Source organism: Myiozetetes cayanensis, unplaced genomic scaffold (genome assembly GCF_022539395.1).
Source record: "Myiozetetes cayanensis isolate MyiCay16 unplaced genomic scaffold, myiCay2020 scf19, whole genome shotgun sequence".
In the NCBI taxonomy this organism is placed as follows: domain Eukaryota; kingdom Metazoa; phylum Chordata; class Aves; order Passeriformes; family Tyrannidae; genus Myiozetetes; species Myiozetetes cayanensis.
This window is the reverse complement of record NW_026087400.1, coordinates 2,044,417-2,071,858: the sequence shown is the minus strand read 5'-3', so window position 1 is coordinate 2,071,858 and position 27,442 is coordinate 2,044,417. Positions and strand designations below refer to the sequence as shown.

The 27,442-nt window shown below is 48.7% G+C and overlaps 1 protein-coding gene across 1 annotated transcript; it reads left to right on the top strand.

Annotated features, from left to right (window-relative positions):
• The first annotated feature begins 1,473 nt into the window (after positions 1-1,473).
• On the top strand, positions 1,474-27,118 carry SLC13A3 (solute carrier family 13 member 3). The gene is made up of 13 exons (XM_050313758.1): positions 1,474-1,641; positions 10,630-10,895; positions 11,228-11,391; positions 15,674-15,740; positions 16,465-16,650; positions 17,528-17,653; positions 19,980-20,075; positions 21,377-21,481; positions 22,460-22,557; positions 23,799-23,911; positions 24,236-24,397; positions 24,732-24,869; positions 25,467-27,118. Exons 1-13 carry the CDS (start codon positions 1,531-1,533, stop codon positions 25,650-25,652), a joined length of 1,818 nt encoding a protein of 605 aa, XP_050169715.1. The 5' UTR covers positions 1,474-1,530; the 3' UTR covers positions 25,653-27,118.
• The last annotated feature ends 324 nt before the right edge of the window (positions 27,119-27,442 follow it).

Sequence of the window (27,442 nt, the reverse complement as noted above, 5' to 3'; positions counted from 1 at the left end):
CACTTTGCTGAGCAGTTCAAGAAAGGCAAGATAACCCCCCCCATGGCTTTCCCTGGGTCGGTGCTGTGCTCTCTTGGGCCCTGGCAGAAGGTGGGTGCTTTGCCAGCAGGGCCGGGCGGCCGCGGGGCCGGGCGCCAGGCGAATGCCGGATCCTGGCGTTGCCAGCGGCCCCCGGCAGTGCCCGGCAAAAGCCTTTGTGCCCATTCTGCTGTTTGAAAAGAGCTGCAGTGCTGATGCCCTCACCCTTCAGCCCCTGCCCGGGGTGGCTGTGGGGATTAACTGGTTTGTTGCTATTTGTGCAAAATTATATGTGTGCCGTTAAGGAAAGGGAGGAGAACGGATCCAAACACAGAGAAGAATCCACTCAGACAAGGGCACAGTCCTGTCTTATGCTGGTTGTAACACCACACTCTTCCTCTCTTAATGTCTTGTCCCCTCTGTGCCACTGATCCACCGCTTGCATAAAGTGGACAGACCCTTCTGGGGTCTGCTTTTTTGTCCGATACATTTGACTCCAACTTCCTTGATGCTCTAGGAAGCAGGATCAAGGAGTAGCAACTCTTCAGAGAGCTGATTGATTGTGAAAGGGAAGAGTTTTTCTGCTGAAGGTGAGTTCTATACATCTTTCATATATACAGGGCCAATTTACCCAAGATTTCAATACGAAAGCACTCAAATATTGAAAGTACTCAAAGGATGTTGGTGAAGTAATAAGGATATTGTTTTGCTTTCCCACTTTTCTCCTCACGACCCAGCTTCACTGAGCCTCCAGTTGTGAGAATCCAGGAGATGCAAAAAACAGAGAGAAAACCCAGCTCCCTTGACTTTGATCCCTTGCTCATCTTGATAGTGCAGCAGCTCTGTCTCCTGGGATGTTTTCTATTCCCTGCAGCCAGGTGGAGACCAGCAACCTCCTCAGTGTTTTCTTGGATTCGCCGTGCTCCAGGAGAGGAGATCCTGTCCTGTCCCATCTACTCCACATTTCCTTTCCTATGACCCCAACACAGGGCAGAGCTGGCAGGAAAACCTGCCCTCAGAGTTCAAATCAGGCAGGTTTTGTGTTTTCTTTTCGACTCGTGATTGAAGCATCCTTAAGGTCCACTCTGATAGGACACCCAGGGGATAATCATATGCTCCTCGCTTGCTTGCTGGGGCTCACACTTGTGTGAGCCAAGGCTTTGCCTCCTGCTTTTCCGCTATTTCCCATGGCTCCATCCCGCTCCGCACCGCTGACCTTTTGTTTGGTTGTGTTCGCTTATTTTTAATGAAAAAAAAAAAAAAGAAAGAAAGGAAAAAAAGGCTGGGAAACTGTTGAGATGGGCAAAAGGGTGGGATAAAAGGGCCATATAAAGAGGGGGTGTCGGGGATGGGGGCCGGTGTAGCGGGGCGAACTGCGGTGGGGCGGTGCGGGGGCCCCTCCCGGGACGGGGAAGGGCGGCGGGGGTCCCTCCCCTCGGGAGGGGGCTCCGCCCCGGCCGTTCCCGGGGGATAAAGCGGGTGCGCGGCGGCGGGCGCCGTGATGGGCGCGGGATGGCGGCGCTGGGAGCGCTGGTGAAGAAGGCGTGGAGCGTGCGGCGGTTCGTGGTGCTGCTCTGCGCGCCCCTGGCGCTGGTGCCCATCCTGCTCAGCCTGCCCGCCAAGGTACCGCACCCGCGGGGAGGGAGGGCATCGGCCGGGGAGCCTGGGTGGGCACTGCGGGCTTGGGACACCCGCGGCAAGGCGGGCAGGGGGCACCGAGTGGGATGCGCTGACCAGGGACACCGAGTGGGATGCACTGATGGATAGGGGGCACCAAACGGGGCCCCGGACCAGGAGCACAAACTGGGGGCGCTGGCTCGGGACACGGACCAAGTGTGTGCCCCAGCGTTACACCCCGTGGAGCTCAGCCCTGGGGACCGGAGACACAGCCTGGGTGCTCTGTGCCACCCCTTGCCTCGGCTCGAGAGAGGGTCACCCTCCTGCCTGCCAGGGTTTGCCGGAGGAGGGAGGGGACCGCAAAGCCTGGGGGCTGCTACAGCTCCTCACCCTCCCGCACCACCTCAGAGTGCGAATGGAGGGGGCATCCTGCGGTTACTTCAGCTTTTTAGGGGCAAGAAGGGATAGATAATGTGAGCTGTTTGTTGCTCATACAGACACTGGCAGGTGGAACGAACTTGGGGTTCAGCGCCAGCTCAAGCTCAGTGGCACTAACTAGTATCGCTTGCTGGTCCCCTGCTGCCTTGTTGAAGTTTTTATTGGTGGTGCCCAGATGGCAGCTGGGGAAAGTGAGGAGAGGCGGGTCTATGGCCAGCACCCCCTGGAGAGGGGCTGGCAGAGCTGGGGTAGAAGGTAAGTGCCTGGCACTCTGAGACTGCCTGGCATCGCTGTCCCATCCCCTTGGGGGTGGGAATGGCACCAGGCAGAGGTCTGGGCAGGGGCAGAGGGACCTGCAGAGCTGGGGAAGGGTGCCTGTGCTGCAGGGCTGGGGAATGCCAGGGAGCCAGGAGTGCCACCTGCACCCCTCTGGGTGGTTCTTGGGGGACCTTCGGTGCCGTATCCGGAAAGGTTTTGTGAGGGAGATATTTGAGGGTTTTTTGCAGGCATGGAAAGATGGTTCTCCTGTTAAGGTTTGTACTTTAGCATGTGTGCAAGGCTGCACATTAAGCAACCTGTTGCAAAACTCTGCAGGCTGAAGGATTTTTGCAGCTGTCCCATGTACACAGCCCTTGTGCACCAGGAGCCTCTGAGCCTTGTGTGGAAGTCCACGGGACAGTGAAGTCACTGTGGAATCTTGTGCCACTGACTTCAGTGCAGGCAGGATTTCACTCTTACCTTCTGACTCAGATCCATTTGAGAATGACTTTGTTTACATCAGAAAATAAGTACTGATTAGTACTTAGTGAATACAGGGTAGTTCAGGAGCTGTAAGGATACCAAGTTGGCACTGAGTCTCTACAGCATTTGTCAGGTGAAACGTTTTCAACTGAGATACAAAATAAACCTCCAAAATTAAAAAATAATTTGGAATGATCGTGCTTTACTTAATGACACCATATATTAAAAGAGAAATTCCCTTGGGTTTAATCTCCCTTTGTTTTTCTATTTTACATTATTGGCCGAGTTCTGAATAGGACTGTATTAAATGTCTGCCTCAAAGAGCAGAAAGCACATTGCACAAGAGGTAATTAATTACTTTGCCAATTCGTAAGTGGATAGATAATTACATTTCTTTTACAGTAACTGAACAAATGACGTCAAGTGTATTTAATGGTATCTTATTTGACTTTGGCAACTGTAAAATTGTGAGATATGGTTAGAGGGTGAGGAGATGCACTGATCATACAGTGCAGGCTTGTGTCTGGCCCGTGCAGGGGCTAACTCTGAGAACAAATCACAGATGAACCCGATGCTGGGGGAAGATCTAAGTGCTCTGTGTATTGACAGGAGTGTAGAGTGTCACACAGGCTGTGGAAAGACTTGGGTGTTCAGGAAAGGGATTTCTCCACATGTAGAGAAGAAAACATCACTGCTAGTGCTGTTCACACCTGCTCTGTTCCTACCATGAGCTCTGGGGTGTGATCCAGGGAGGACCTCATGCACAATCCAGTCTGATCCATGCTGTTTTATCAAAGGAAAAAATGGTATTGGGACAGGGGAAATGTTTGCAGCTGAGGGGGTGGCAAAGCAGTGGGGCAGCTGTGGCCAAGGAAGGAGACCTTGGCAGGGTTGGCTGCTCTGCCACTCCCTCAGGGATCTGTTCTTTATTGCCCATGGACACTAAATGCATTACAGGTGGAGCAGTGAGACTCTCTGGACCTGTGCTGGTTCCTGTCTAACTCCCATGCTCCCTTGGGTGTTAACCATGTCTCAAGCAAGTCCAGCTTCAACTTCCACAAGCTATCCCAGAGTCTGGAGTAGGGGTGAACCTGTAGCTGTGAGCAGCTGGACACAGTTGTATCTGTTCATATGCAGGGGTCAATGATTCATCCACAGTTTCAACACTAAACTCTCTCACTTGTTCAGCAAGAAAGGAAACTTGCTGTTGCATCAACAAGGGATTAAGTTCTGACGTCTGGAGCTTGCTTGACCCTCCATCCACAGCCCGAGCCCGAGGGGGGCTGCGGGAGAGGAAGGAGCAGGTTACGCTTTTAACCACAGTGTGAAAACACCGAGGGGGGTCAGCAGGCAGGGGAGCAGGGCCGGGAGAGTGTGGACGTTCTCCTGGCGCGTGATGGGAGCCGCGTGCCCTGGGCTGCGCCCCCCGAGTCAGGAGGTTTGTCCCAGCGCGGGGCTCGAGGCCAGCCTAGCGCTGCCAAGAGCTGCTCCAGGTGCTCCACTGGCTGGGCTGCTGCTGGTGTCACTGGGAGCCTGGCCCAGGCCAGGGCGTCCAGGGGAAGCAGGCTGGGGCAGGAGGAGCTGCTGGGTGAGGTGAGGTCACCGTAACAACCGTGGTGCTGTGAAATGCTCACACATCTGAAACACGGGGGAGTTGGGCGGGCTGGAGAACCCCGTGTTCCTGCTGGGATGGTCGCTGTGCTGCCTTGCAGGGTGCGACAGAGGCTGGTGGGAGATGAGAAGCAGTGAGGTTTCCCTTGTGAAAAGGTATCTTACAGGCACCTCCACAGTACTCTCCTGCTCTGGGGATGTTAAAGTATATTCCCATGTCGTGCCACCATTTCTCTTCTCCCCACTGGGATGCTCAGCAATTTTCATTCCCCGAGGGATTGCCACCATGAAAAGGCAGCTGAGCTTTGGATTCAAGGGCAGTGTTTTGGATCTGGAGATCAAGAAATCTTGACTTGAAGCTGGAATAACAGAGAACCACAAATAGGATGTGGCTTCTTGCATTAGTGTGTCCTTTTGAGTGACACCCCATGGTGTGGGAGAACTGGGTCTTCCAGTGAAACCTGCACCCAGGTGACATCTCTCCCTGGACAAAAAACTCCTTTGAAAAATAATCATCCATTAATTCTGGTTTTGCTTACTGCAGATGGACTCCAGCATTCACATCTGCAAGCTGCAATTAAAGCTCTGGCTGGCTTTCCCCTTGCAGTGGTTGTTCTCCAGATCTCTGTGTGAGTCCCTTCACAGAGGGACGGTGACAGGGCTGGCACCGGTGCTGATGTGATGTTAATTGCCCTTGTTTTTATTTGATGCCCTTTGTAGGTTGCAGTTGTGGGCAGAGAGACTTGCATAAGCGCTTTTTTTCTGCAGCCTCCTTTCTCTCACATAGCAAAATGAAATTTCTGCTTTGCGGGTGGGTCTGCCAAGACCTCAGGGTGCGCTCCCCAAACCCTGGCTGGCACAGTGGCCTCTGTGTGTGTGCCACATCAAACAGCAGAAGGAAATGCTCTGTGTGGAGCCTTCTCTGCACGAGGGTCTGTGTGTCACCTCCCGCTCTGGCTGCTGCTGAAATGGCTGAATATTTGTCCCGTGAGTGGAAGTGCCTGCGACCCCCCCTGCTCAGAGGGCTGTGAATGATTGCAAAGAGCCTGGAGCAGGGCAGGAGGGGCTGGAGGAACTGTTCTGCTGGAAGGGGCATGGGGGGCACTTTTAATGAGCTGTGCAAAGAGCTTGTTCCAACAGCTTCTAATGAACTCAATGTCTATGGCCTCTTGGCTTGGTAACAGCTGAGGCAGCCAAATCTGCTAAAAGGAGCTCTGAGCAGGCAAATAGGGCCCAGTGCCTTCAGAGAACAGACTTGACTTCCTTGGTGGCCATAGAGCAATTTAAAATTAACTTGGATGTAATGAGTCCTCCTGGTCAGAACAAGGAGACTTTAGGAACTTCCAGAAGAAAAATTACACTGCTTGCACGGGCAAGCAAAGACTGTGAAGGGCGGCTCCGTGGGGAGAGGGGGGATGCAAATGTAGGCAGGTGGGAGTGGGGTGTCCTGTGAGGTGGAGTGCAACTGGATCCTGGGCTGGAGAGCACAGCAGGAGCACAGGCAGGCAGGGAGCAGCGTAGGGAGCAGCCTGGCAGGAGAGCCAGGCGATTGCAGCCTGATTACACATTTCATACGCAGAGCCCACCTCTGCTCTGTATGTGCTTGGTGATTTGGAGAGACCAGTTGCACAAAACTGGAGCCAGTGGTCAGCTAGAAGCTGAGAGGAAGAACTTCAGTGGGGAAAGAGGGGTGATAACTGAAAGTGGGGTGACTGCCTTTTGTCACACACACTGTGAGCTTCAGTTTGGAGGGAGGGCAAGCCTGGAGAAGAGCAAGGCAGCACAAGGAGGATGTGAAAGCAGCAATGAACTTGGGTGGGGAGAAAGGGAAGTGGACAAGAGCCAACATTAATTGGATGCTGAGGACCACAGAACTTACCTGACTCCTGCATGCATCTGCAGTGGTTGGACTCAACAATCATAAGGGTCTTTTCCAACCTCAACGATTCTATAATTCTGTGGAAAGGAAGAATTGAGGAAGAACACCCTGGACAGGGTGTTGAGGGTGATGAGCAGAATGGTGTGGTACAAAGGAATCCAACCCATGGTAATCTACTGCCAGATGCAGAAAAAACCATATTCAGTGAATCATCTTTGTTCTGCACTCAGCAAAGCACTCATAGTGCAGCCCTTTAGCATGAGAAGTTGACTGACAATGAAATGTTTTTACTGTGACAGTGACCTGAGAGAAGCTGAAGTACATATGCCCAACCCTGGCTACTTTAAAATCTACAGGTTTAAGTAGCTTTATACAATAATTTCCTAAGAGCTAGCCTAAAGAGGTTCTGTGAACCAATAAACTGGGTGCATTTCTACAAGCCCCAGGGTGGATGGACATCACCAGGAATGCTGACCATGGCTGATTTGTAGCTCCCTGTTGGGAAGTAGGCTCCAAAAAGATATCATATCTGAACATGTGTAATATGTTCAACATGTAATTAGTTGAACACAGCAGCTGGACTGCCTGATATTTTCTGGGGCAGTGACTTTTTGCCACACACTCAATTTGCCCACTTTATCTGAGCTTCAGCTGTCTTGTTTTAAAATAGACAAAATTCTCCTTTTTTTTTTATAAACTAAAAAATACTTCGAGAAGTTCAAATAAAAGTGTTTAATAAGCTTTATGTAATTTTAGCAGAGCAAAACAGGTGCCCTGAAGCTCCTGCAGCTTGTGGCCTTGTGTTACTGGCCCCTTTCTAGCCACTCTGGAAGTAGCCAGTGGGAGCGAAACGACTCCACTGGCAGCTAGGCTGGCAAACAGGGCTTGGGTTAGGTCCAGATTACATAATGTTTACAGGAGCTGGGTTGGCAGAGCTCAGATTCACACATCCATCCCACTGGAGAGCAGGCAGTGGGAGCGAGGGGGCCACTAGCACAGTCCCAGCTGTGACTTGAGAACACTCGCTAATCTCTGCACCAGGCAGTTCTGTACGGTGCAGGTAGAACGGTCCTCTGTGGTAGTGGTGGGACCAAAGAGCTTGAAAAGCTCCAGTTCATCCAAACTCTCTCTTGGTATTGGGATCAAGGTCCTGGAGGAGCCCTGTTTGCTGCTCCTTTGCCTGGTCAGGGGGTGCTGGGCGAGCCTGGGTGGGGATGCTGAGGCTGTGATGACCCACAGGGCTCCTCTGAGCGCTGAGCCTGCCTGGTGGGGCAGCTGTGGGCACTGGGTCTGATGGAGAACGAGGTCCAGCTCAGGATCCTGCTGGCTGGCAGAGGGGCCTGGTGGCCCATGCATGTCCTGGTGCTATGCCTGGGTGAGCCAGCTCGCCTTATCTGACCTACATTCCCTGCCAGAGCCTCCTTTCCCTGGGCACCTCACCTGCCCTTCCCGGAGAGCTCCAGCTCTCCTGCCCACAGGAGATCACCTCGTGGCTTGGCTTCCTCTGCCACGGCTCAGCAGGTCCCCCAGTGTGGAAAATCCCCAGTGCTTTCAGTGTAGCAAAGACAGGATCTGTGTCTGGAGGGGCAGAGGTCAATCCCAAGGCTCTTGAGCAACAGGAAGAGGGGCTGCTGCAGTCCAGAGCCATCAGCACTTCCCTGGCAATCATTAAATGGTTATAAAATTAACCCAATCACAAGACCCATTTTAAAGTTCGTGTGTGTGCCACCATTTCTTCCCCCCCTGAACTTTGATAAACTAACTGTTGAAAAAAAAAATAAATTCAAAGCTTCAGGGAGATGAGAGAAGTAGAAGGAGCATGAGAGGGATGCAGCTGAGGGCTGGAAGGATAAAGATGGTGTGGGGGTGATGGTGCCACTCACAGCAGCAGCTGCAGCTCAGCTCATCCTGGGGCAGCTGTGCCCAAACCCCTAAAGGACCATTCTCCTGACATTTGTTAGCATTTATTACCTGTGTACTAAACAAACACGCTGGGCACTGGGGGCATTAATTAATTAACATCTGCAAAATATCTTGAAAGCAAAAAACTTTCGATTTCTTACGGAGTTTGGTTCAATTTTATTCATGGCTTTACTTTTTTGTTGTTTTTTTTTTTATTTTGGGAGTTCTTGGTCCAAATCAAAGTTATTCTGAAGTTCATTTTTTGTTTGACAATGGCCCTATTTTAAATTAAAAATTTGTTTTTTGCATATGCAATTTGTCATCTTTTGGAGCAGAATAAATTGGAGAAACAGCACTGCAGCTTTCTTCAAGTGGTCTGCTGATGATCCATACAGGCTTCAGAAATTCAGGGAAACCCTCCTAGTAGCAGTTCTTTCTGCCCTGTTTCAGTTTTACCCCTTGGCTTTTGATCTTCCAGTGAAGATGAGTTATTAGATTCATGCTGTGTTTCATTGCAGTGTTTTCCAGAACATTTTCCATACACTAGAGAATAAATATCCATTATTTATAATTAGTTTTCTAAATTGTGCTTCATGTGTTTCATAATGTCAATTAAAGCCTTCACTGATATGCTCTTGTATCAAGGTGTCATTAAATATTTTCAGTTGCTCTACCCCTGTAAGAAGCAAAGTGTCTTTATTTTGAAGTTGACTTTGGTGCAACTTTCCTTCCAGGAAACGGAAGCATATTTTGCCAGTGGGAGAAAAAAACTCCTATTTATACAGCCCTTAAAGAGATCAAATGGAAAAGGGCTTAATGAGAGCAAAGCTATTTCTTTGGTGTATAAAAAGAACCAGAGTAAAGAGGAATTACCAGTTGCCACAGGGATGAAATCACTAATCTAGTGTGCAAACACTTTAAAACATGATCCCTTATTTTTGCAAAGTTTAGCTCTGCCAGGTTGGCTGCCCTGGCCCTGCTGGTTTGGGGGAAGTGAAGCTGCCAGGGCTGAGCTGGGAGCCTGAGGATTTTACTTCACACTGTCCAATGTGTCATTTTACTGCGATCTAAAATCAGGTCTGAAAGCGGTCTTGAAATCTTTAGATCTTGGGAACTTTGTGTGCAGCTTTGGCACCACCATAATTAATGTATGGAGAAAAAAAAAATCAAGTTACACTCAGTTCACGTTTCCACGTGCACTGAAGTGCTGGAGCAGTACTGGCAGAACCACTTGTAAATGCAAAGCCCGAGTGCTGAAAGCAAATGACAGATTCTGTCATTTTGGCCACTTTTCACGCCCTGACTGCAGATGTATTGAAGGACAAATCCGTATTGGTTTTGACCCCGTTCAGCCCAGGCCTGCAGTGGGCTGTTCACAGGTGGTCAGGCAGGTGGTGGCTGTGCTGAGACCACGTTGTCCCCAAAACTCAGCTCCCCACAGTCCCCAGCCATGGCAGGGAGCAGAGCCATCCTCTCCCTCGCAGAAGCCCAGACCCGGTCCAGGGCAGGAAGGTCCCAGCAGAGGGACAGAGGTGCCTTTGAGTAGCAATTCAACCTGTTCAGCAAGCTGGCAAAGTGATAAAATAAATAGTTCTGTGGCTTCCGAAGGATTCCCAGCCGTTATTTATAGCGCTGAGGGCACCCTGCCACACGGGCACTGACAATGTCCCTGTTCAGCCCCAGCTCCGTGCTGAGCTCTCCCCTCCTGGATTTGGGGCCGCTTCCCGGACTTCCTTCCCCGGCTCGTTATTTTGGGCAATGGCTTGGGTCGAGTCTGTGCCTCCCGGGCTGGGTTCCCACTGTGGCCTGGGGGCACTGGGGCTGTGCCAGCCTTGGTCTGTGCCGGGCAGGGCGAGCTCCCTGCCCTCAGGAAGCGCTGTGACACCGCTTGATTTACCGATTCCCACCGGGGCCGGGATGGGTTGCCATGGAATGGTTTCTCACAGATCTCCTGGGAGGCTCCGATCCAAGAGAAGGAACCTTTCTGTGTGCTGCCTGTTGCAGATGTGGGGGAACGTGCATCTCCCGGGGCGGTTTGTCCATGGCCATGCAGAGCAGGCATGGGGCAGATAGTGGGACACCTAAGGATGTCATCAGCAGTGCCTGCTGGGGATTAGACCCCAACTCAACATGGCTCTCCAGAGCTTCCTTGGTCAATGCCCCTGTGCACTGCCACCCTGCAGCACAGGGGAAGCTCAGGTAATCAAGGAGGATCTGGGTTTTGATGCGATCTCAGGGAGTCAATGCAAGTCCTGAATGCCTACACAATCCAGGGGGGAAAATGTTGTACCTGATGGAAATGATTCGGGAGGAATACTACATCCTTGAAGGAGTAACTGGTGCATTTTGCTTGTCTAAGTGTCTCTAAGTGATGAGGTGCCTCTGTAATGCCACACCTCACTTTTCCCCCCCTCCTTTTGCAGGAAGGAAGATGTCTCTACGTGATCCTGCTGATGGCCCTGTACTGGTGCACGGAGGCGCTGCCCTTGGCCGTGACGGCTCTGCTGCCCATCGTCCTCTTTCCCTTCCTGGGGATCCTCCCATCTAACAAAGTTTGCCCACAATACTTTTTAGACACCAATTTCCTCTTCCTCAGTGGCTTGATCATGGCCTCAGCCATTGAGGAGTGGAATTTACACCGCAGGATTGCGCTCCGGGTCCTCATGCTGGTGGGAGTCCAGCCAGCCAGGTGACTACGGGAGCAGGGGGATCTCCATGGGGGATGGGAGCTGCAGGAGCTCAGGAAGCTGCTCTGCTGGTCCCTGATGCAAGGGTCTCCCACACTGGGGGATGTCCACACTCCTCTTTTCTTGTTCAGCTGTTTGCCTTTGCTCAGAGGCCGTGGAGCACAGGGAGAGTCGTTTGGTTCAGCCCCATGACTGTGCTCTGACAGTCTCAGAAGTCCTTTTTGCTATTGGTTTTGTCATCCCTGCTCATGAGCTTTTCCTCCTAAAGCTGTAATGTGTCAGCGAACTTGCCAAACTGCAGATGTTCAGCTTTTCCCTTTTTTCTCTCTTCCAGACTAATTTTAGGGATGATGTTGACAACGTCTTTCCTGTCCATGTGGTTAAGTAATACTGCCTCCACTGCTATGATGCTTCCAATTGCAAATGCAATTTTAAAAAGCCTCTTTGGGGACAAAGACACATCTAAGGATATGAACAGGGACAATGAAGAAAACCAAGGTAATTGAGACAGGGCAGTAGTATAAGCCAGCTGAGGTCTGCCCTGTTGCCATCAAATACTCCCCATTTTATTGACCTCACTGGCACAAGTACCATGTTCCTCAATTTGCAGCTCAGTCTCGGTGCTGGTCCCACTTTCGTGCACACTATTCCCACAGTGGAGGGGTATTGGCATAAAACTCCCTTTTATCCTGCCCCTTCCTCACGTCCTGCAGGAGGAAATGCTTATGGGTTGCCTGGAAAACCAAGGAGTGGTGATGCCCAGCCCAGCTGCTCCACAACCCTGCAGCTGGCATGGGTTAAATGCAGCTCTGTGGCACAGTGCTGGTGGGATTTGTAGGGGTGCATTGCTGAGGGGATGGCTGGGGCCAGGGAGGGCTGTAGGTAGGGTTAATACCTGTTTATTAAATTCTTTTTGGGTTTTCCATCTTGATGCTACCCTTTGGTGTCGTTCCCGAGCAGGCCGTGGGTTAAGGGTATGTGGTCAGGTAAGGGCTTCCTCCAGCCCTCTCATTTACCAGAAGTTTGGGCTTCTGGCAGACAGTGATGAGAAACAGCAAGCCATAAATGAAGTCCTGAAGTCCTCTTGGCATCTGTTGCTGATAGCTGGAGCAATAGTCACAGCTTCTCCTTGCACTAATGAGTAATTCATCTGCCTCTATGATTTAAAAGCAATGGCTTTTTGGTTCCCACTGAGTCCTAAGGCAGATAAATGAGTCCCCAGAAGAAGACTCAAACATGCACACTCTAATAAAGTTATAATTAATCATTCATCATTAACATCTAGCAATCATGAGATACTTGCACTCCAGGTTGCTTTATCACATTTACTTTATGAATTTTTGACTGTTCACATCTATTAAAATCAGCCCCACTGACTCTCTTGCTCTGATTTCCTGTTCTGTAGAAGCACTGTGTTTTGTCAGTCTGCTTTTAACCCTCTTGACCCCAACCTCTGAAATTATTTGACTGTGTAGCTGTGACTGTAAATGCAGTAGAGTTTGGGAACACAGGGAAGGAAGATGCCCCCTTGTCCTAGACAATGTCAAGCAGAGAATTAACATCCTTGGCTCACAACACTTGCAGTGGTGAGAGAAGCCAGAAAAGGCAAAGGCAGAGGCACTCAGGCAGAAGAATGAATAAAGTGATGCTTTGCAAATATCATGGCATGGCATGACGATGTATTTCTTTTTAAGGTAGGGACTTTTAAAAGTCAGGGATGTTGCAGTTAGGATTTTTTTTCCACAGACCAGATGAAACCTTGTTGAGTGTAAGGAACAAGCATTTGAAAAAAAAGGTATCCTTGTTTCATAGTTACACTAAGTTCTTATAATCCAACTGAATTATAATCTGTGTTCCAAAAAAGACATTTGCTCAGAGGGCTGTATGTGGAAGACAACTTGTACAATGGCATATGATAAGGTCAGTTTGCAAATCAGCTTGGTTTCATAACCCTGTAGTAGAGTCCAGGCGATTAAAAAACACTTGTGTGGCTAAATATAATAATTAAAAATATATTAAAGAATATGTGTCATGTAAAAGCATTTGATTTGCTGAAGAAATCTCAACAAGGATATGAAACCAGTTTTGTGTAGGGCCTTGCTTATGCACACAGTGCCAGAATTAGAGTGATCTCTGATCAGTTGGTCACACTTTTTTCCTGATGAATCTCAAGCTTTCAGTCACTTATAGCTGTGCTCAACCATGTTACAGACCAGAAAATCTTACATGCTTGTGTTGTTGACAGCTAAAACTGACTGTAATGTTTCATTTTGGCACGATTGGCCACTGGTGCAAGAGGGCAGTTGGTGAGCTTGGGTGGCTGAAGTCCCCGCTGGTTCTGTTTGATTGAAGCAGGGTTAGAAATTGAACACCAACAGGCTTTTTTTCAGCTTCTCTAATTTTCCTTTTCGAGGTGGGTTATAGATTCCCTGCAATTCTCTCTGACATCTCCAGTGATAGGTTTTTGACAAGCTGGGAGCTGCTGTGCTGGTGAGCCTGACCTGTCTCCTTCTTCTGCCCACTAACCCATCACTGGCAATATTTCATTTCTCTGAGCACCTTAAACACCTCCAGGTAAAAATCACAAGAAAATATTTCCATCCTTTTTTTTCCTGTCATAGAGAATATCTTCTTCAAACTCAACACAAACTTCAGTCAGTGCTTGAGGTGTAACTGAATCACAGACCTGGAAACGTCTTTAAAGGGGCAGGTGGGAAATGTGCATTTTTTGACACTGCTGCCTGGTCTGACTGCCTGACCCAGGCTGTGCTGGCACAGCCACATTACTGCTGCCTGCACCCCTTGGTGGGTGGAAATATTTCTTCTCAGGTCTTTTCAACTTTTTGGAAACAATAAATATGTCATTAAACTAAAATTATCTACAAAGAGCGTTTCTGCCTCTAAGGTATACAAGGTATTTTGGTGAAATGGCCACAAGAATCCTCATCCTGCTCTGTGAGAGGTGTGCACAGCCAGGTCCAACCTCAGTTATCCTTGACCTCTTCTGACTTACGGACTTGTAATCATTTTCAATTCCTTTTTACAAGTTTCATAGGAAAAGCTCTGCAGTGTGCCTGGCTTTTCTTTGCATGGTTACCTTTGCAAACCTTCCTTGAGAGAGAACTCACAGATGGTCCTGGCCAGATGGGATGGGAGTTTGGGCTTAGCAGGGAAAAGAAAGAATTGAAAAACGTTGAGGTAGGATGAAATATGTCTTTGCACAGCCAAGACTAGGCTTGAGTTGGGACAGGAGTGTAAGAGGCCTTGGGCTAAATGCAGTGGGGGATCAACAGTCAACCACGGGTTAATGTTCATCCTTCTAATTACATCCCTCCATCGTGGCAAGGTTGGGATGAAAGCTCAGCATGTGTGTGCCCGAGCCAATTAACTCCAATTCAGTAAATTAACAGTGTGTAAAACATGACACTGCAAAAACTCTTGGTTCACTGAGCTGGACTGAGCTCGGTGCCTTTGGCACACGCGCGAGTGCGTCCAGAGACTTTGACCGTGGCTGCTCTCCATGCCCTGCCTTGGGTCTCTGGGGCACGTTGGGTAGAAGAGGATGGTGTTTCAGGCTGAGGAGGGGTGCAAGGAAATCTGGGGACTGTTGGGGTGGCAGTACCAGGGACACAGACCTTGGGTCCCAAAACACACAGAGAACACAAGGAAAGGCAGCAGAGCCAGTGGTGATGGGGAAGAACCACCTGGGCTGAAGATGGATAAAACTTGTGCTCCAGTCCTGAGAGAAACATGGAAAACAGGGGTTGATAGCATACCTCCCAACCTCAGGAGGTCAAGCCATGACTGCAAATGCCATGAGCCTTAATGTCAGGTCTGGTATCAGAGAATGATTGTATTGCATTTCCAGCTTTTGATTTCTGAGTCCTCCCATGTCTATCTGTGGTTGAGTGGTGTGCAACTCCCAGTTTACTGCCAGAGAGCATTGGGGATACTGGTCAAAATATCCCTTTCCTCAAGGTCTCCTGAGTCCTGCTTGTTTTCCCTGTGGTTGGCAATAAGGAGGACAGTGAGGCAAAGCCCATGTGGAGTATGGAGAAGGATCCCTGGGAACTGGGTATGCAACACAGTCGCCTCAGGGTGGCCCTAAACTTGTGCCAGGGGCTGGCTCAGCCTGGGGACTGTCAATTGTGGAGGGGGTGATGGGCTCAGAATGGTCCTTGCTGCTGGGGTGGCTTTCGGAGGACCTGGTGCCAAACCTACCCCCCAAATGTGTCTCACTCTTGTCTTTAAAGAGGGAATCACAGCTTTGTGGGGACTGCACTGGATGTCTGCAGGGGGCAAAATTCTCATCCCATGGAATGAAGCTCAGTGACAGGAAGTGCTCCTGCTGTACCTTGGGGAACCTGCCTTACAGACACATCAGGCCCAACAGTGTTTCTTCCTAAGAACGACCTACAGTTAATCCTCCCCCCAAAAAACCACCTCAAAGCCATGACTTGACAAGGGATGCCCTGAAACTCCTGACTGTGTTAGAAGATCCCAAAGCCTGACCTGTGGCAGAAGTAGTAAAGGGACCAAGTGCCTGTGGGTGTTGGAGGAGGAGCTGGTGCTGTGGTGGGACTGGAGTGCTGGCAGGAGGAGTTGGGCTCGTTCATCCCTGCCAGGTGCTCCTGACCCCATCCCCTTGGTGTGAGCTCACCCTTCGTTTGCACAGCCCCTCCTCTAAAATGGTAGTTGTTTCCTCTGTCCCTCTGTTTGGTTCAAGGAGAATTTTCTAGATGCTTTGAACTGTTTTAAAGTCCTCATCTTTCTTTTTCAGCATCTTTACAGCAGAATAAACTTTACACTGTACCAACTGAGATGCAGTTTCTGGCAAGTACTGAGGAGTAAGTTAACTATAAAGTTTGTATTAGAGAGTTGAGAGAGATTATCCCCCGAGCTAGACCAAGTTTTAGGAATGTGAAATTCAGTCATTGCAATGTTTTGATTATACAGAACATCCCAGTCACTAGCAGCCTGATGAGAGAAACCCTCCTCTGTGTGTCCAGCATCCCTCTGCATGTCCAAATCGTTGCAGAGGTTTTTTTTCACCCACTCCTAAATCGTAGCCAGAGGTGTCTCCTGCTGGGGATTTTTGCCTTGGTTTTCTCAGGAACATCAAATGTCTGAAGTTTATGATGTAGCCCCCCCCCCAGGATTTACACACTGGTGATGGTCCTGCTTTGATAACAAGGATGGGAAGAAAGCATCTTTTCAGGAACAGGGGGACAGATGTTTCTTTCCTCTCAGTGCTATCAAATGTTAGGTGTTTGTCCTTTTGGCAGTCCTGTGGACTGTATGCTCAGGGTTACAAGTTGCTGAGGGGCTGGGCACAGCACAGGCACCCTCAGCTCCTCCAGAGGGGTGCTGAGGGTGCTCTGCCCCCTGCAAGGCTCCTGGTCCCAGGTAGGGGTTCACCAAGCAGACCCTTCCGCAGCTCAGGTGTCCTTGGGGACAGTGTTAGCTTGGATTTCTAAAAACTGGGAATTTTCCTTCTGTCAAGGCTCTGAAGTGGTTGCACTGTATTTAAACCAGGGCTTTCACCGGATTCTCTTTTGGACTATTTTAAAGCAAAGATCTGTCGGAGGAGAAGGAGATTTCCAGCGATGCTCTCTCAGACTTAAAGAAAGAGGAGGAATACAAAACAAATATATGGAAAGGTTTCCTCATCTCAATCCCATATGCAGCCAGCATCGGAGGGACGGCAACGCTGACGGGAACTGCACCAAACCTCATCCTCCTGGGGCAGCTGAAGAGGTATGGGAGGCTGTCCTGGGGAGCTCTGTAAACCCTGGAAGACAGAGGCATGTTCTTCATTCCTTTCTGTGCTGAGAGCTGGTTTGGAAAAGCCGTGCTGTTCCAGAACATTTTGGAAAATGAAAGCAGAGAGTGGTTGCACCAGCCTTAGCTGTAATAAGCAGGTTTGCAGTGTAGCCAGGCAGGCTGTCAGCCAAACCAGAGCATATGTGCTTCACCTCACTGATGCTCTTAAACCCACTGAATTTAATGGGACTTGACTCCAGGCCTGCAATTAACCTGCTAACTGTTTTGATGAAGCAGGCTGTGCAGTGTTTTGTGAGCAATTATAGCTGCTGCTCTATGGTAGAAAGAGAAATAATGAACCCACCACTTCTGGCCTGTTTTCTTAGTCGTAAAAGATTCCTCCTTTGTGCACAGGAGAGATTTGTGCCAGCCTAAGTGCCCACAGATAGTTGTTAACTTTGCTGGCCTGTGTAAATAAGTACCTACAGCCTCTCCTGGGCACATGCAGCATCCCTGTGGGGTTCATGTTCAGGCTCTTCAGCAGTTGCTGTAGCAGGGTTTAATCCTGGCTGCTCAGGAGCAGGAAAGCACTGGCCATCTGGAGACAGATTTGCAGATCTTTCCTTGCAGGCTGGCACAGCGGGGCTGGGTGAGGTGGGGGTGGCAGGGTCTCCTGGGGGGTTGTCCCAACACGATGCTCCCACATCTCCTGGTGCCCAGGGAACTCCTAAGGCACACACAGCAACAGATTTTAAACACACAGTGGCAGGTTTGTGGGATATTTCACTGCTGATTTCAGATGTTTGCTTACCCATGAATGCAAGGGTTGCTTTCCCTTCTTGCATTAACTTGATTTTTCCCGTTTGCTTAGTTATTTTCCAGAATGTGATGTGGTGAACTTTGGTTCTTGGTTTATGTTTGCATTTCCTTTAATGCTGATTTTTCTTCTCATGGGATGGCTATGGATCTCCATCCTGTATGGAGGAATTAACCTGAGGTATGTTGATATGCACTATACATGTATGTAGCCTGGTTATACTGGCATTGTGAAACACATGTTCATCCTGATTCCCATCCTAAATCTACTGATACCACCCAGGATCATCTCCTGGAATGAGGGGACTTCATAATGAACTCCAGCATGCTCATCCTATAAGTCATCTACTTTTAAAAAGCTGATATACATTATGAAAATTTTAAAGGTATCTCATAATTACCTTTATCCAACTGAAATACATACATGTACAGAGTATGTATTATATTCATTTAGTTAAACATACAATTTCTAAAGGTTGTTTTACTGCCTGACCTGGGTCTGTGGAGATCAGTGGAAGACTTTCACTGGAGAAAGAAAAAGCAGGGTCTAGGCTGGAAGACCAGAAAGAAATCTTGGCTCCCCTGAAATAAGAAGCAAAAATCTCCTAGAACATAGGAGAGCCAGGATTTGTTCCTGGGGCAGAAACTTGGGTTTGGAACAGATTACTTCACAACAGGGCTTAATTTTACAACAACGTGTTAATCTGTAACTGAGAATAACATGTTTTTCCAGTAAATCTTTGCTGGATACATGCAACCCCTGGTGTACAGGACTTAAAACAATTGCAGCATTGCCACGCTGCTCACGTGGAGCCCTTTTTACCCCTCCACACTCTCGTGTGTGATAGGAACAGAGACAGAGCCTTGCTTCCTCCGGGGGCCATACAGAATTTGTAACATTTAGAGAAGTCTGTAATTGTTGTTTTGAGTTTCAAATGCAAATGATGGGGAGAGGTTGGGGAGGAGGAGAGAAGAGGACAGGTGTCCAAATATTTACACTGTCTCAGACGTAGGGGGGAAAAAAAAATCAGTGGGAAAGTTTTAATCCAGAAGATGCCAAAGGCCGGTCCTTAACTTGCTGGTGGGGCTTCTCAGGAGGCTCTGTGTGCTGCCATGGGGTGCTGGGCTGGCTCAGACCTGCTCTGCTCCACATCACATGCCCAGGGCTTGTGGAGTTGGAGCCTGAACTCCCGTGCCCTGTGGTGAGGGTTGAGGCATTGTCCTGCCACAGCCCCCACCATCAGGTGAGGGAAGAGGCCAGAGCCCCTGGTGGGATGCAGAGTTGCTCTTGGGCTTGGAGAACGTGATGCTTGGTGTTTTGTTTGGCTGGTCCCTGTCAGCGCAGAGCCGGCTGTGTTGGGATAGCTGGGCCAGCGTTCCCCAGGGGCAGGGCACGTGGATGAGACACTGCAAAGCTCCACAAGTGCAGCCAAGGCTCCACAGGAGCCTGCTGGGATGCTTTGGCTGTGAGGACTCGGGGACAGTGGCTGGACTCTCCCTGTGGTGTCTGTGAGCAGCACAGTCCAGGCAGGTGGATGCTGCTCCATCACGGGTTCGGCTTTGCTTGAATCCCAAAGGCTTTAAAAGGCTCAGGTATGGGCTGGCTGAGCTGAGGCTGCTGTTAATAACACCCCACCCTCCCCCTCCCTAAAAAAAATAAGACACTGAAGGGGCAGGTGTAGCTACCTGAGGTGCAGGAGCTTCTGAATGATCATCCATAGAGAAGCTCCAGCCACCATATCCCTTTGAAGCAGTAAATGAATTAAGGAAGGGCAGGCACCACAGGGATGGGCAGATGCATGTGATGCAGAAAATTGGGTTTGTAGGTTTAATCAAGGTCACAGGCAGAGTTAGAAAGCAGGTTCAGTGCCATGGGGATGTGATGGGAGATGCAGGGCTAGGTCTGAATGTATCTCTTGTATGCACATGCTACAAAGGAGCAAACAGAGTGTGCAGTCAGGGCAGCCGGGCTAAGAGGCTTAGCCAGGAGCACATTAACATTCCCGGCCACTTAGAAATTCCTCACATTTTTGTTGGTCCTCAGCAGCATCCTGGGATCACCCAGGAAATTACAAGTGACTTGAGAAATGAAGGGACAGATTCATTTTCCCTGTCACCCTACTCCTGGTCATTCTGCCCAAGTAGGAAACTGCTAGAGACGAGGAATGGTGGGGCTTTCATCTGGCAATCACAGCCCAGGCTGGAGGAAACAGTTCAGAATATTAATGAGAGGAAACATCCTCACCTCTGCAGGGTCTCCTTTGTATGAATGCAAAGACAAAGGATGTATAAAATCCTTATTGCCTTTATCTCACCAGAGACCTTCACTGTTAGTCTTCATAATCTGAACACAAACTGAGCTGCCAGAGATGTGCAGCTCTTTGGACCTTGCAGAGCAGGTCCTGGAGGAGCACACTGAGTCATGGATGTGCTGCAGTAGAAAATGCAGCATTTGCTGTGTCACATGTGTCAGGGGTATGTAAAAATGTAACTGTGTTTCTCGGCAGGGGCTGGAAAACAAAAAAGTCAAATATAAGAGTGGATGCAGAAGCCCGAGCCAAGGAAGTGATAAAGGAGGACTACCAGAAACTGGGTCCAACAAAGTGAGTTGCAAAGTTGGGATGGAAATGAGAAAGAAACTGAGCGGGTTTGGAGACATCCTGTCTTGAGAGTGGAGGACTGGGGAGAATGGGGTTTTTTAGAAGAAAATTATACCTGTGTTTCCACTCAGCCCATTTGTGAGGTGCTGGAGTTTGCTTCTTGCATCCTGCAGCCTCCCCACCTTCGCCAGCCTGAATAATTGCAAATAGCAGCTTGCACTCAAATCTTCTCAAGAACATCGTTCTTGTTATGGAGGGAATTCGTGCTGGGTTGTTTAATTACTGCTTGTGATTTTTCTACTCCAGGAGCAAACCCAGCCCTGTGCATTAGGTGCTAACCAGCACAGTCTGAATTTCCAAGGTTTGTGCCTATCTGTCCTACAAAGCAGGAGGTATTTGCTCCAAAGGCTGGTTAGTCATAGGATGGATGTGAATCATATGGATTGTGGATATATTTTAAGAAATCTAAAAGTATACGGGAAGAAGTCGCACCCATGCCACAGAATACTTTATTTTTTCTGAATAATTCCTTCAACTGTGTTAGTTGGGTGAAGACAGGAAAAGCTGGTGCAAATTGCAATGATGGGGATCATATTTTGGAGAAAAGCAGAAGGAAATATGAGTTTTAGACTTAGGAGAAATGCCAAAAAGAGGGAGGGAAGCAGGAAAAGTTGAGTATCTAGAAATCAGCCCCTGGATATGTCCAAACATCCACTGATGTTCTGGGCAGCCAGGGCTAGTGAAGGTTGTTGAAACTGTAGGTTTTATCCTTAAATGATCTGTGTTTCCCCATCTGTAAAATAATATTTTCATACTCAGGGCAATACTGTGGAGATTCAGCAACGTTTGTGTCGTGCTATTGACACTGTAATTATTGCTGTTGTGTGGAACATGGAGTGGCTCTTCAAAGATGATTGTCTGTGCCTGTGCTGTAAATGAAAGAAATTGGTTTGTTTGTTCCACTCAGTACATTATCAAGCAGCCTGCAAAATGTCTCTGAAAGAATCAAAGTCCCACTTTGAGATCTAGGAGTGGGAAAGTCCATTAAGCTGAGCTCTACCAATTTGATTAGCAGCCCCATAACTAAAAATCAGCACAAGCTGCCTCTTCCCAATGGCTGATATGCCCCTCCCTGTGCTCAGAGAGATTTTAAACATCTATTCCAATGTTTCACTGTGGTTGTTTTCAGAAAACCAACCTCCCTTCTCACCCAACCTGCTTCAACTGGAGCTGGATGCTTGTCCTAGCTTGGATCCACCCCTTTTAGCACATCAGCATTTTAACCTCATTTCTTTTCGTTTCAGGTTTGCAGAACAGGCAATTTTCTTCTTCTTCTGCATGTTTGCCATCATGCTGTTCTCCAGGGATCCCAAATTCATTCCAGGTTGGGCAAGCTTGTTTGCACCAGGGTAAGACTTAATGTCCATTCCACTGTCCCATTTTTCAACAGCATTTCCAAGTCACTGAGATTCCTGGGTTTCTGATTGTACTGCTTAACCCTGTTACTCAGGATTCCTGCAATAAATTAAACTGAGCATCAAACGGCAGAGCCAACTTTGTTTCTGTCTCCCAGAGGAGGTACCTGAAGCCAGTGGGAAGTTGGGATGTGTCTGTCTGAGGCCATCCCTAGAGATTAATGTTGGGAATGCTGTTTATAGGTACATTTGCAATGAAATACTGAATTCTTTATGCAATACACTGATCTCACTGGAGGTCTGGAAACTGAAAAGAGATGGCAGGAGCTGACCCCTGGGTGATGTCCTGCCTGTTTGGCAAGCTCGTGTCCCCTGTGACATCCATGCCATGGGAAGATGAATGGATTCAGCACCTGGGGAATGCTAAAGCTCAGAGAAGGTGTTGCTATTTCTTAACAGAAGAAACCTTCATAGTTTTGTGGGTTTGTCAAATAAAGATCCAGTTTAGTAAATGATTCCTGAATACAACAAAGTAGTTATAGCCTTTTCCCTCACCAGTTAACAGCTCCTTGCAATGTAACACACACTTAAGCTCTTTACTGGGTGGAGTCTGAGAGTTTGAGCATTTTGCAAAGAGCTCATATAAATGTTTGGGCTCTGCCTCTGTCCCTCCCTGTAGTGAACCAAGGAAACTTGTCCTCACGACTCTGCAGTCAGAACAGTCAGACCATCAGTTTGGTGGGAATTAGATCTTGGTTTTTGCTTTTGTAGGGCAGCTTTTGTAGGGGTTTCACGGCCCATCATAGAAATGTAGCTCAACGTGGAATTAAAAAAAAGAAAAGAACTGTGAACAAGGAGCATTGTTCAAACTGATGGAAACTTGTAATCTTCTTTGGTAAATCCCTGTTCTCATAAAGTTTGTAATTCTACAGGCCTGTGCTTCTTACATGTGTCTCTGCTGCTTTTGGACAGGTTTATCTCGGATGCAGTTACAGGAATCACCATTGTGATTATCCTGTTCTTCTTCCCTTCACAAAAACCTTCCTTCAGGTGGTGGTTTGACATGAAAGGTGAGCAGGAGACCCCTCTGGGCAGGGACTCTGTGCCTGCCTGTGTCCTGGCAGGGCAGGCATGGAGCAGGAGGCAGGATAATCCCCCTTGGAGCTGCACCAGTCTGCAGCAGCAGCAGCACTGGCTGTCTGGAGCTGTGTGACTTGAAAGTGCCATTTGATCCCACAGAGGCTTTTTTTCTGAAGTACCAGCAGGGGTTTAGCAGTCATTGCCCTGCTGCTGCTGATGGCAGGAATGGCTCAATTGCTCATGTAGCTGTCAGGGATGATGCCATGGTGGGGTGAAGTGAACTGAACTCAGTGTTGACTGACTGTAGCAGACTCCCCAAAAAAAGTCCTTTGAGGGAAGCATGAACCTCTGAGAGGGCAGATCTGGGCTGGTTGTCCATACTCAGAAATAGGTGCCCTTCCTCAGCTCCTAGAATGATTTAGAATTTAAACTCCTAAAGCCCAGACTCCAGGAGGTTTTGGTACCAGAAGCCTTTTGAGATCTTGTGTCTGTTCCCTTGAGCTGCAACAAGATAAAAATTTTAATTCACAAGCCTCTTGGAATAAGAGATGGTCTTAATGTGGAGAAGCAGCTGATGAAGGCCCTTTGTGGATGATGGAGCATTGCCTGGAGTCTGTGGGAACAAAATACCGTCTGCTCTGAGTCATGCACATTTGTTGTGTTGTCCATACACAGGAAGATGTTTAATCAGGCCTCCTGTGGATAAAATATGTGCCCTTGTTCAACAGAAAATTACAGTCCCATTAGTGCATCCTTCCATATGACAGAGCTCACTTCATCACATATTAAGAGATGGCCTTCAGGGGAGATGAACTCTCTGCTATAAAAACTCATGGGCTGCTGAACGACAAGTGGAAAATTAATAACATCTTTGTAATTCAAATGGCAGAAAATGTCCTCCTTCCACGGGCTCCCATCTGTTGAAGACAATGTTTATGTTACAGGGAGAAAATTAGCCTGATATTAAATGTTCCCTCAAGAAAACTTAAATGCTAGAATTTATTTTCTTTTTTTCTTTTTTCTTTTTTTTATTTATTTTTTTTAAAGATATAATACTACGTTAAATGATCTTTTAGTTGTCTAACTCGAGAGGCTCCATATGTATATTTTATCAGCACCTCATGGTTAGTGAGCTTCAGTGCTGCTGTCAAGCTCGTGATGTCATGCTGTCAGCTGGTGACTGATGCTCTGCTTTGGGTGGGTGTGACACGGGGCTCTTCTCTTTGTCCAGCACCAAACACAGAGACACAGCCCTTGCTGACCTGGAGAAAGGCCCAAGAGACCGTGCCCTGGAACATCATCCTGCTGCTTGGAGGAGGCTTTGCCATGGCCAAGGGCTGTGAGGTGAGACCCACCACAGACGCCACATGGAAATTGTCCTGCCCAGCAGGGTGGGGTTTTATCATGGGGTCACTCGGGGTTCTTTGGGCTCTGGGAAACTTGTGTCAGTGGAGTCACCCCACTCAAAGGACACGTTTCTCAACCCCAAGTGACAACAATCACAGCAGGTAACTAAGGAGGTTACAACTCCTTGCACACTGCTTGCTGTTGGACACGCCGAGGACACCGCACAGAGGGGCTCGTGAGGGGCTCGTGGGCTATTGCGGTTCTAGGAGAGGACCAGGGCTGCAGGAGGACAACTCTCCTTTTTGCTGTCCCCTTCTGCAGGAGTCTGGATTGTCTGTGTGGATTGGAGGCCGCCTGCACCCCTTGGAGGGGGTGCCCCCGCCCGTGGCTGTCATCCTCATCACGGCTGTCATCGCCTTGTTCACGGAGTTTGCCAGCAACACCGCCACAATTATCATCTTCCTGCCTGTCTTGGCAGAGCTGGTAAGGTCACCCCATGGCAAGCCCAGCTTCTCCTCCAGTCCCCCCCCTTGCCCTGCCCCTTGGGTGGGCAGGTTTGTGTCGGGTCTGTGCTGGGTGGTTCTGTTCCTGGGCTTCAGGCACTTTGAAATCCTTGGGAGGAACAAAGCAAGTGCCTGGAGCACAACCTGGACACTGAAGGACAAGAATCCTTCAAACTGTTGGAGAGATACATGATTATTTATCAGAGTGTGGGACAGGGCTCCCTGTAGTGCACTGGCTGTTTGCATTCTTTGATTCATCTCTCTGTGATTCCAAATCCCCAAGGTGCTATTTCTGTTCCTTTCTGGTTTTCCAGGCCATTCGTCTGAAAGTAAATCCCCTCTATTTAATGATACCAGGAACTATAGGATGCTCCTATGCATTCATGCTGCCAGTCTCAACACCTCCTAACTCAATTGCATTTTCTTCTGGACATTTGATGGTCAAGGATATGGTAAGTTCTTCTTAGATACAGAAAATGTTGAAAACAATCAGCCTGAGTGTTTAAAAAAGGGATTTTCTGGATTGTTAAAAGTTCAATGTGTAGTGAAGTGAGAAGACCGAAGCCTGATATTGCTCTCATCAGTGTTTGAAGGCACAGGAATATGGAAAGTGCTTGTATGAAGTTTGTCCCAGTGAAATTTGGAGCCACCATGGTTCCAAATGGTGACAAAAGTGGTCTTGAATGTGCTCAGCCTCTCCCAAACCCTGCTCCCATTCATCCAGTCTCAGCAGCTCAACTTTTGTAGGTTTCTGGATGCAGAAAAGTTCCCCAGCTCAGTGAAATAAAGCTTATGAGTAAAATTAGGCTTAGTCCCAGTTCCTGTTCACATTCCTAAGGCTGAACAGATGTGAATGTTTTTGATGGATCAAAGCTGGGTAAGCATCTGCAGGATGGCCTTTGTGGCTTAAAGCCTGCTTAAGATGTTGCTAATATTAACAGCCATAAAGCCTCCCATTTTTATAGTGTTTACATTCAAATAGCTTCATGCTTCACATGCTGTGGATGTCCAGTCTAAACTCAACAGTTGTCTTTGTATTTCTTTTGTAGGCAAGAACTGGGTTGCTCATGAATCTTATGGGAGTTCTGCTTCTTAGCTTGGCTATGAACACATGGGCCAAGAGCATCTTCCAGCTGGGGACCTTCCCTGCTTGGGCCAACATCCATGCAGAAAATGCCACCTCACTTGTGACAGCTGTAGAAAATGTCACTTTAAGTGCACTAAATAAAATATGAACAAAGCCACCCCGGGGGAAGGACTCACTCACTTAGGACTGGGGCACTGGAATCGTCAGAGTATGCTCAGGAGGAAAAGCCACGTGGCTGCTCACACTGTGTGGGACCTTCTGGTTTCATTTTATTTTTAGGAACACTGGCCAGTGTCACAACATCCATTTGTTATTTTCTCTGGAGATCTTTCCCCGCCTTCTGCAGGTACAAATCTGACTCTCCCAGAGTCCTTCTGTCGTAGGTGGTTGTTAACTGGACAACCCGTAAGCACGGGAGCGTCTTTGGGTAGTTGCCTGTCCCCCCATGAGAGCTGGAGAGCTTTGCTGCTCTGGCTTCTGAGACCCTACCTCATTTTGGAGAGCAGCCCTGGGAACAGGGTGGAGGCAACTGGATTATTTATGCACAACCCAGTGTGAGTGAGTGTGTCAGGGGGTGGCCGGGGGGACGGCGGCGTGGCCGGGTGTTTCTGGCAGGATGGAAAGGATGGGGCCTCGTTGCCATCTCAGGAGTGATTCCCTCATGGAGGATGAAGACTCCCTGTGTGTGAAGGGAGGATTCAGGAGACGTGCTGGTAGGACTCGGTGCATTGCTCCACGCTTTGGAAACAGGAAGGCACCAGTTTGTTTCCAAACGTGGCCAGTGTTTTGGAAAGCTGGGACAGCGACTGCTGCCCGGTTCTTTGCACCGAGAACGCAGACTGGGGTTGGGACCAAATTAACTTCTGACGTAACTTTGGACATTGGTGGTGTTTCACCATTGGTAAATGTGGCCAGTCTTAGGTTTGTGAGATTGACTCACTCACAAATGGCCCGCTGAGTCACAGGTCAGTGGACAAGTTGCATTGGAATATTATTGACATTTCTGAAAAATAGGCTTTGATTCTTAACGTCTTTTTAAATCAGATTGCTTGGGTACTTTCAATGAAAGCATTGCAAATTGACTGTGATTTTAATCACCATTTTATCTGATTCTTTTTATTTTATTTTCTGTAAGAATCTAAAATACTGCATTTAAACGATCAGTCATTGAAATAGATGATTGAAAGATAAACAGTCTGGTTCTTGGTTTAGGGTAGGTGAGTGACTGGATCCCTGTGCTGGGACAGGTTTCTCTGATGATGTAAACTGGTGGAGCTGACAAGATGAACTGGCCCAGAGTAGGGATCCAGTGCATCCCCCCTGCTCCTGTGCTGCTGAAAACCCCCAGGGCCAGGTGGGAGAGCTGGCAGGGTGATGCTTACCAGCCACAGCTGCTGCTGTAGGGGGTTACCCCATTGGGGTTACCCTATGGGGGTCACCCTGGGGTCAAGTGGCAGGTGAGGACTTGAGGGGGGTTGAACCAAAATGGCCAAAACCAATTCAACATGGAATTTTGACCAATCGAGTTTTAAAAACAAACAAAAAAATCCTCAATGTTCAACAAAATCTTTAATGATTGTGGAAAACGTAAAATAAAGCACGTTTGTTAGCACATTGCATGGTCCTGTTTGCTCTGTAGATTGAGGGGAGAAAAGCAAAGCCCGAGCCTCCCCCTGCCTCAGCTCCACCCCTGATCGGGGCTGGAGGGAGGAGCAGGAGGGGAGTGAGGTCTCCTTCCTTGTCTGAGCAAGACAGAGCCCTGTCAGGCAGCTGAGGAATGGGAAAGCCCCTTGCCCAGCATCTCAGGGCTGCTCTGCCAAGGAGCCTTTGCTGGGCACACCCCTGGCTGGGCTGGCCTGGGGCACTGCCATTCTGCATGGGTGATGCTCATCATGCCTTCGTGAAGATGCGCTGAATGGGGAAGGGAAAACTGCTCCC

Coding starts and splice junctions, on each gene's coding strand:
- SLC13A3 (XM_050313758.1), top strand. CDS start 1,531: ATGGCGGCGCTGGGAGCGCTGGTGAAGAAGGCGTGGAGCGTGCGGCGG. Junction 10,896..11,227: donor GTGGGAGTCCAGCCAGCCAG/GTGACTACGGGA, acceptor TCTCTCTTCCAG/ACTAATTTTAGGGATGATGT. Junction 24,398..24,731: donor TGCCTGTCTTGGCAGAGCTG/GTAAGGTCACCC, acceptor CTGGTTTTCCAG/GCCATTCGTCTGAAAGTAAA.